Source organism: Mesocricetus auratus, unplaced genomic scaffold (assembly GCF_017639785.1).
Source record: "Mesocricetus auratus isolate SY011 unplaced genomic scaffold, BCM_Maur_2.0 Super-Scaffold_100676, whole genome shotgun sequence".
NCBI lineage: Eukaryota > Metazoa > Chordata > Mammalia > Rodentia > Cricetidae > Mesocricetus > Mesocricetus auratus.
Window position 1 is genome coordinate 97,850,970 of NW_024429266.1, and position 9,418 is coordinate 97,860,387.

Genomic DNA, 9,418 nt, shown 5'->3' on the forward strand with positions numbered 1-9,418 from the left:
GGACATACGAAGTCAGAGGAGAACTTGTGGGAAACTGCCCTCTCCTTCCACCGTGGGTCCTGCGGTCAGACTCAGTGGTCAGGCTTGGGGCAAGCGCCTTTGCAGAGCCCACTGCAGCCTTTGTGAAGTTATAGAGACGGGTGTGTGGCACAGCATTGACAAACTCCCAAGGAGGGGAGATGAGACACTCTCTCTCTCTCCTCTTTTTTTTTTAATAAATCTTTTTTTAAAGCATTTTATTTATTACATATACAGTGTTCTGACTGCATATACACCAGCATGCCAGAAGAGGGCACCAGATCTCATAACAGATGGTTGTGAGCCACCATGTGGTTGCTGGGAATTGAACTTAGGACCTCTGGAAGAACAGTCAGTGCTCTTAACCCCTGAGCCATCTCTCCAGCCCCTATCCCTCCTTCCTCTTTCCCCTACTTTCTTGCTTCCCTTCTATCGCCCCCCCACCTTTTCCTTCATTCCCCGGTCCTCTGACCCCCCACTGTCCCTTCTGCCCCTCCTCCTCTCTCCTCTTCTCCAAGAGATTGGAGCCTCAGTTTCCACTCCATTATATAAACAGCAAGCAGGCTGGAGAGATGACTCACGGTCAGGAGCTCACACGACTCCTGGGGAGGACCTCAGAGGTGCAGTCTCGACACCCACATGGCCACTCACAATCACCAGGATCCGTCGCCCCCTCCTGGCCTCTGAGGACACTGCACCACACTGCATGTGGTGCACACCTTTAGTGTCAGCACTCGGGAGGCAGAGGCAAGCAGATCTGAGTTTGAAGCCAGCCTGGTCTACAAAGCAAGTTCCAGAATAGCCAGGGCTACACAGAGAAACACTGTCTTATAAAAAAAAAAAAAGATTTGTCTGCAAATGTGGGAGCACAGAACTCGTTCACTGGGCTGCACAGCTATGTCCAGCATTCATCTCCAAAGCTCTCCACCTGCCTACACCAAAGCTGTCTCCCTTCCCCACTAACTCCATTCTGCTTTCTGCCTTGGGAGATAGAGGCAAGAGGATCGGGAGTTCAACGTCATCCTCAGCTACTTGGTGAGTCTGAGACAAGCCTGGGCTTCCTGCTGCCCTGTCTTAAAACAAAACAAATGAATAATAAATATTAGGCACCATTGAGAGGACCACACTGGCTCTTCCTGGGCTGCGGGATTAGGGTGTGGGCACCGTGGGTCAACTGCACTACCTACCCATCAGGCCCATGAGCTCACAAGCACTCTTGTGACCTCACCCTCCCTTGTCCCTAAATTCACAAGCCAGGTAATCAGCCACTCTCAGCTGGGAGCCAGATAGACGCCCCAGGGACACTGAGACCAAGACCCTAACCCTTCAGCAGCTATGGGAGTCCATCCCGAGGTAACACAGGAGCCTTGCTCGAGGGTCAGGGCCTTATTTAGAAAAGCTCCACCCCGGTCCCCCCAACCGGTCCCCACACCCACACCTACACCCGCCTGCATCCTGGAGCCCAGGGTGCACACACGTGTATGAGTGTGTGTTTGGACACGTGGGTGAAAAGCACCCTGAAGCACTTCCTTTGTAGCAGGTAAGTGTGGGAAACTGGGTGGCACACGGCTTCACGCTGGACCGGAGGGAAGCAAGGCTGTGCTGCCCATATGGCGAGGAGCTTCTTCTCCCTCCAAGCCGAGAAGAACCCACGCTGAGGTCACAGGTGAGACCATCAGTGGTTCACACCCGTTATCCCAGCACTCAGAGGCTGCAGGCAGGACATCAGAAGTTCAAAGTCATCCTGGGCTGTTTAGTGAGTTAGAGGCCAGTCTGGACCAGATGAGATCCTGTCTCAAAACAAAATAAACAAACAAACAAACAAACAAAAAAACAAACGGTGGGGTGCTGAGGAGGTAGCTCCGGGGATGAAGGGCTTGGAGCTCAGGCAAGCAGAAGGTCCCTAATGCTGGGCAGGCCTGACTGCCACCTGTAACCCCAAAAGCCCAGACCTGGAGATGGAGATGGGGGCAAGTTGCTGGCTAGGCCAGGCAAACTGGTGAGCTCTGGGTTTGCGAGAGACTTACCTCAGCGTAGAACAGTGGTGGAGGAAGACGCTGAACGTCAACCTCTGGCCTGTATACATTCATATAGATGCATCAGTGCACGCAGTCACACACACAGTCATACATGCTTCTACGCACACACTCATGCACAACACATCACACACATACTCTCATGCACACCACTACACGCGCTCACACGCACACACTCACACTCACACAAAGGTGCAAAAACAGACTGCAGCAGTTAAGGGCAGATGAGAACTCAGGCCCAGCACCCACATGGTGGCCCACGACCATCTGTAATTCCAGTTCCAGTGAGACCAGCGTCTGGCCCCTTTGTCACCTTCATTCACGTGCATGCACGCACAAACACACACAAATAAAAAATAAGTAAACCATTAAGAAAGAAAGAAATCAGTCAAGCATGGCGGTACACACCTTTAATCCCAGCGCTCAGGAGGCTGAGGCAGGTGGATCTCTGAATTCGAGGTCAGTCTGGTCTACAGAGTGAGTTTCAGGACAAGTCAAAGTTACACAGAGACCCTGTCACAAAACAAACAAAGCCAACAAATCGCCCTCTCCAAAGACATCAAGGCAGCAAAGGAAAGCAGGGGCCTCCATGGGGAGCAAGCTCCTTCCTTCAGGGCTGAGTGTGGCCAAGCAGTGAATGTTCTTGCAGGTTCTAGACACAGGAGAGCAGCTGGTGGTCCCTGTGGACGTCTTGGAAGAAGAGAACAAGGGTGCCCTGTGGAAGTTTCTGCTCTCAGGAGCCATGGCTGGGGCAGTGTCTCGCACAGGGACAGCCCCTCTGGAAAGAGCCAGGGTACACATGCAGGTCCGTCCACGGAACTGGAGCCCTTTGTGGGGACAGTGTGGGTGGAGAGGGGTGGAGATGGAGCTGGTGGAGCTCAGGATGGACTGGGAGTAGACATAGAGGTCTCAGAGAGAGCAACACAGACCAAGGTAAAAGGTTTGGAGGTCTGCAGGTTGTGGGCGATGTCTTTGAGGTGTTTGAGGGGGACGTGGAGGGGTGGAAGGAACTGAGGATGGACCCCAAGCCTTCACACATGCCAGAGAAGCTCTCGCTGCCCCAGCCCTCCTTTCTTTCTTTTTGAAAACAGATTTATCTTTATGTGTGTGTGAGTTTGAATCCATGTCTGCACCACATGCATGCAGTGCCTGGGGAGGCCAGCAGGGGGCATTGGATCCCCTAGAACTGGAGTTACAGGCGGCTGTGAGCCTCCAAGTGGGTGCTGGGAACCAAACCAGTCTCCTCTGCAAAAGCAGCAGGTGCCCTTGACCCCTGAGCCATCCCTCCAGCCTCCAGCCCAGTGCTCTAACCCTGGACCGTCCCTCCCGGTGCCTTCCTGTCATTTTTTTTTCAGACATCTCAGTAAATAGCCCACTTTGGCACTGAATTTGCTCTGTAGCCCAGAAAGGACTTGAACTACAGTGTTTCTGACCCAGGTCCCAAATAGTTGGGATCACAGACTATAGACCAGGCTCGCCAGACCTGGCCCCAATGGGTTTTTAGATAAATGTAGATCTACCTGGTGACACAGGCCTATGATCCCAGCTGTTCCGGAGGCTGAAGAGGGAGGATCTCCACTTCAAGCCTAGCTCAGACAATTTTAGTAAGAAGACAATGTGTCAAAATATAAAGTAAAAAGAGGGCTAGGCGCCGCCGTTGGTGGCACACGCCTTTAATCCCAGCATTTGGGAGGCAGAGGCAGGTGGAGCTCTGTGAGCTTGAGACCAGCCTGGTCTACAAGAGCTAGTTCCAGGACAGCCTCCAAAGCCACAGAGAAACCTTGTCTCGAAACCCCCCCCAAAAAAGAGGGCTAGGGACACAGCTCATGGATGGAGCCCCTGCCTAGAATCTCCCTAGTGAGGGGTGGGGGCGTGGTTCAGTGGCCGAGTCCCACTTAGAATTCCCTAGAGAGGCCGGCCGGGTGTTGGTGGTGCACGCCTTTAATCCCAGCACTCGGGAGGCAGAGGCAGGCGGATCTCTGTGAGTTCGAGGCCAGCCTGGTCTACAAAGTGAGTTCCAGGACAGAGAAACCCTGTCTCGAAAAACCAAAAAAAAAAAAAAAAAAAAAAGAGAAACCCTGTCTCGAAAAACCAAAAAAAAAAAAAAAAAAAAAAAAAAAAAGAATTCCCCAGCGAGGGGCTGGGACGTGGTCGGAGGTGGGGCTGGGAATACCTGGTGCGGGCTCCGGGCTGCACACCCCTCCTGTTCCCCAGGTGTACTCCTCCAAGAGTAACTTCAGGCACCTGCTGAGTGGCCTGCGGAGCCTGGTCCAGGAGGGAGGCGTCCGCTCGCTCTGGCGGGGCAATGGCATCAACGTGCTCAAGATCGCCCCCGAATATGCCATCAAGTTCTCTGTGTTTGAGCAGGTGAACCTGGGGGGACTTACCACAGATCAAGTCTCCACAGTGCAAGGCAGCCCTCCGCCCTCCAGACACACAGTGCTGGCGGTTTCTCTCTCACACGCCCTCCCCTTGCAGTGTAAGACTTTCCTCTGCGGTGCGCAGGACGACCCTCGCTTCCAGGAACGGCTGATGGCAGGTTCCCTGGCTGTGGCCATCTCCCAGACTTTAATCAACCCCATGGAGGTAAGACCGGAGGACCCGAGTGGCCAGAGCTGGTTCTGGGGCAGCCCACACTACTTTTCTCCCTTTCTCTCTTCTCCTTCCTCGCCCTCCTCGCGTTCTGGCTCCACCCTCTGTGTCTCCGTGTGTATCCCTCTTTTTTTCTTTTTTGTTTTTTTTTGTTTTTTGTTTTTTGTTTTGTTTTACAAGACAGGGTTTCCCTGTATTGTTTTGGAGGCTGTCGGTTCAGCCTGGCCTCGAACTCACAGAGATCCGCCTGCCTCTGCCTCCCGAGTGCTGGGATTAAAGGCGTGCGCCACCAACGCCCGGCCGTGTGTATCTCTCTGTCTCTGACATGTTTGTTCTGGCTTTTGAGACAGGGTTTCTAGAACTCGCCCTGTAGACCAGACTAAAGACGTGCGCCACCACTGCCTGACTTTATTTTGCTTGACACAGATTTTCAAACTGTAGCACAGGACAGTGGTGGTGCACGCCTTTAATCCCAGCACTTGGGAGGAGGATCTCTGTGAGTTGAGGGCCAGCCTGGTCTACAGAATGAGTTCCAGGACAGACAGACCTATAGAGTGAAACTGAGTGCAAAAAAAAAAAAAAAATTGGGAGAGACGTTTTTGAATTTCAGGAATTAATTAAGTTTATGTTTCTGGTTTAAGTGTATGTGTATGTATGTATATGTGCATGCCTGGTGTGTATGTTCATGTGTGTGTGTGTGTGTGTGTGTGTGTGAGAGAGAGAGAGAGAGAGAGAGAGAGAGATCTGAGAGAGAGAGAGAGAGAGAGAGAGAGAGAGAGAGAGAGAGAGAGAAAGGGTCTTGCTATGTAACCCAGGATAGCCTGACGTTTGCAGATCTCCTACTTCAGCTTCCCCGGTGCTGGGATAATGGGTGTGTTAACCACATCTGATTTTAAACTTCTTTGCTTGAGAAAGCTCAGCAGCCTCAGGTATTATGTTACAGTGAGAACAACCAGGCTCCCTCTTTCCACATAGGTGGCCTATCTAATGCTATATACACAGGACTGAACCCTGGAACCCTTGACATTATCCACCTACCAATGCCATGCTGGGGTGATGGGCATGCCTGAAAGTATTTAACCAAATGGACCTCCTCCTCCTCTCCAGGTACTCAAGACTCGACTGACCCTTCGCCTTACTGGCCAATATAAAGGACTTCTGGACTGTGCCATGCAGATCTTAGAACGGGAGGGCACCCAAGCCTTGTACCGAGGCTATCTGCCCAACATGCTGGGCATCATTCCCTATGCTTGCACCGACCTGGCTGTCTATGAGGTGTGTGTCCCCAGAGGGGAGAGCATTAGCTTCACATCAGCCCACAGCTTTCTCCCTGCCCCCTTCTCTCGAGTTTTGTGTTTTAGATATATTTAAATCAGCATTTGGGAGCTAGGAACTGAACTTGAATCTTCAGCAAGTACAACAAATGCTCTTTACTGCTGAGCCATCTTTCTAGTCCATTGTTTGGGTTTTTTCTTGTTGTTCTTTTCTTTTTCTTTTTGTTTTTTGTTTTCCAAGACAGGGTTTCTCTATGTAGCCCTAGCTTTCCTGGAACTAGCTCTGTAGACCAGGCTGGCCTCAAATTCACAGAGATCTGCCTGCCTCTGCCTCCCAAGGACTGAGATTAAAGGCGTGCACCACCAACACTCAGATTTTGGGTGTTTTGAGAGCCCTGGCCACCTGGAACTCACTCTGTAGACTACGCTGGCCTCCACCTCAGAGATCCAAAGACTGTTGTTGGTTTTGTGTGTGGGGGGGGGTTTGTTGGTTTGTTTGTTTGTTGGAAGCTGTCTTGGAACTCACTCTTGTAGACCAGGCTGGTATCAAACTCACAGAGATCCGCCTGCCTCTGCCTCCCGAGTGCTGGGATTAAAGGTGTGCGCCACCACCGCCCAGCTACTGTTGTTTTTTTTAAGACAGGGTCTCACTATGTAGCCACAGCTGACCTGAAAAACAACAATGAGTCTAGCCTCAATTTAAAGAGATTCTCTGCGGGCACTGGTGGCACACGCCTTTAATCCCAGCTCTTGGGCGGCAGAGGCAGAGGCAGGCGGATCTCTGTGAGTTCGAGGCCAGACTGGTCTACAGAGTTCCAGGACAGCCTCCAAAACAATACAGAGAAACCCTGTCTCAAAAACACCCCAAAATAGCCGGGCGTTGGTGGTGCATGCCTTTATTCCCAGCACTTGGGAGGCAGAGGCAGGTGGATCTCTGTGAGTTCGAAGCCAGCCTAGTCTACAGAGCTAAGGCTGGTCTACAGAGCTAGTTCCAGGACAGTCTCCAAAGCTACACAGAGAAACCCTGTCTCGAAAAAAACAAAAAAAAAAAACCACCCCAAAATAATAACAATAATAATTAATTAAAAAAATAAAGAGATTCTCCAGCCTCTGCCTCCCAGTGCTGGGATTAAAGGTGAGCACTATGGTGCCCATCTTGACTCTGAGTTGTTATTAATGGCACTATTACCTCCTTCTGCAGCTACTCCGGTTTTTGTGGCAGAAGTCAGGCTGGGACATGACAGACCCCAGTGGCCTGGTCAACTTGTTATCTGTAACACTGTCCTCCACCAGTGGCCAGATGGCCAGTTACCCGCTGACTTTGGTGCGCACACGGATGCAGGCACAAGGTCAGTCTGGCCCCTTCTCTACCTCCTCCTGGCTTCTGAATTTTCTTATCCTTCCCCTCTAACCCCCAGCCCCTCCATAAACCCATCTGCAACACCTTTGCTGAGTAATGAACCCATCAAAACATATGCTTACTCCCCAATCTAATCCCAGCCCTCAAATTAACAGTCGTCCCCTCACTTGGGAGGCAAGGCAGGAAGAGCAGGAATTCAAGATCATCTTTGGGGCCAGGACTTGGTGGCGCACGCCTCTAATCCCATCACTCGGGAGGCAGAGGCAGGTGGATCTCTGTGAGTCGAGGCCAGCCTGGTCTACAGAGCGAGTTCCAGGACAGCCTCCAAAACAATACAGAGAAACCCTGTCACGAAAAAGAAACAAAAAGATCATCTTTGGTGACATTGAGTTTGAGGCTAATCTCAGCCCTTGAGGGTAGGGCTACAGCTCAACCTGGTACAGTGTGTAGTGTGCCTATGCATGAAGCCAGGGCTCAGTCCCCAGCAACTCATAAACTGGGTGTGGTAATGCTGTAATTCCAGCAAGAGGTAGAATCATGAGGATCGGGAATTCAAAGCTAGCCTCAGGTGCATATGGAATTCTATGCCAGCCTGCACTGCATAAGACCATCTCAAAACACATATATGGCAATAACTCTACATATATGGAATGATCTCTACAAAATCCCCCATAATGACCATAGTGGCATCTCACAAGAGACCCACTGCTGAATCTGTCTTTGTCTATCCCCAGACACCTTGGTGGGCTCTAACCCCACTATGCTGGGAGTCTTCGGCCAGATACTGAGTCAACAGGGCTGGCCTGGGCTATACAGAGGCATGACGCCCACATTACTGAAGGTGGTGCCAGCAGGAGGTATCAGCTATCTGGTGTACGATGTCATGAAGAAAACCCTGGGTGTACAAGTCCTGAGCAGATGACATGCTCTGAACAGGAAGAGAATGGATGTCCCAGTGTCCCTGGGTCTCAGAAAGCCCACCACGGCTTAGGCTTCAGAGCCATTTTGGTTTGCAAAACCCATCCAGGACTAGGGTTGGAAGTGCTGGAATTTCCTCCTGCAGGATACAGTCTGAGTTGAGATTCCAGCTTGGTTTTTGCAGGCTCGTCCAACAGAAGGTGTGGACAAGAATAAAGATAGTTTTGGCTGTCTCTGCCTGAGATTAGCTGGTTCAGGGTGGAGAACATGAGTATGGGGGCGTATCTCAGTGGTGGGGAGCATGCCCAGCAGGGTCCTAAATTTCAGTCCCCACCCTGAGGACCTGGGGAGCAAAGGGCTTAAGTTCCTGTAGGGACCTGAGGTTTTTGGATCCAGGTTTTAGATCCCTGTAAGGATCTTGGGACTCCTAGGTCCCGGGTGGTGACTGGGATTCCTTCTGGGTCCTGGTTGGGAGCTGGGAGTTTGGACTTCTGTGAGGACCTGGGTCCAGGCTGGAAATAGGCTTGCATTACAGTAAGTTTGAGGAGTTGGTTGCCATGAAGAAATGCAGGCTCTAGGTCCTCGGGATGAGACGGAAGACTCCGGAAACCCCCGAGTACTTCACCCAATCTCGGGCCACCCACATCCCCACAAACTCAGGTCCCCAAGGCTTGGAGCAGGCCACGCGCAAAGCCCTCCCAGGGCCTGGCCGCTAGCGCGCTGACCTAGAGGTCAGGCCGTAGTTCCGGCAGCTGGGCACCACCGCCCACGTCCGCTGCCATTCACTTTGCCTCCCGCTAATCCGCTCTCGCCGTTTGGTAGCGGGTTCCACCCAAACGCAGGTGCGCGCCCATCAAAACAGAGCACTATTACTTCCGTTGCCGCTGTTTGTCCAGGGAGGTGTCAATCATCCAACGCTTGCCCCTGTCGCTCAGCCATTGGCTCAGAAGCCGAGGGACATGGACTCTGAGAAAAGCCGTCAAGTCCAAATGCAAGCACATCACCAACCCAAAGGCTTCAGTGGCTGGGCTAAATGGCTGCCAGTCTTGACAAGCCCCGCCTCCCGCGTGTAGTTATTGGCTGGCGTTCACAACTCCCTCGCCGGAGCGCCCGCCCGCTCATCCAGGAGCTCTTTCGCCGAGCCCCGCCCCCAGACCCACGTGACTGGCCAGAGCCGTCACTCTCATTCCAGGAGCCGCCCCGCGAATCTGGGACTCACG

General features: G+C 52.2%; 1 protein-coding gene across 4 annotated transcripts; it reads left to right on the forward strand.

The window, feature by feature from the left end:
* Positions 1 to 1,286: 1,286 nt before the first annotated feature.
* On the forward strand, positions 1,287 to 8,435 carry Slc25a41 (solute carrier family 25 member 41). 4 transcript variants are annotated; one of them, XM_040739298.1, is made up of 7 exons: positions 1,287 to 1,371; positions 2,704 to 2,859; positions 4,269 to 4,421; positions 4,533 to 4,640; positions 5,754 to 5,921; positions 7,122 to 7,269; positions 8,015 to 8,435. In XM_040739298.1, exons 1-7 carry the CDS (start codon positions 1,354 to 1,356, stop codon positions 8,200 to 8,202), a joined length of 939 nt encoding a protein of 312 aa, XP_040595232.1. In that variant the 5' UTR covers positions 1,287 to 1,353; the 3' UTR covers positions 8,203 to 8,435. The 4 variants fall into 4 exon arrangements, with proteins under 4 accessions (XP_040595232.1, XP_040595231.1, XP_040595234.1 ...); XM_040739297.1 differs by having other exon boundaries at positions 4,269 to 4,640; XM_040739299.1 differs by lacking the exon at positions 1,287 to 1,371 and adding an exon at positions 1,380 to 1,558 and having other exon boundaries at positions 4,269 to 4,640.
* Positions 8,436 to 9,418: the final 983 nt, after the last annotated feature.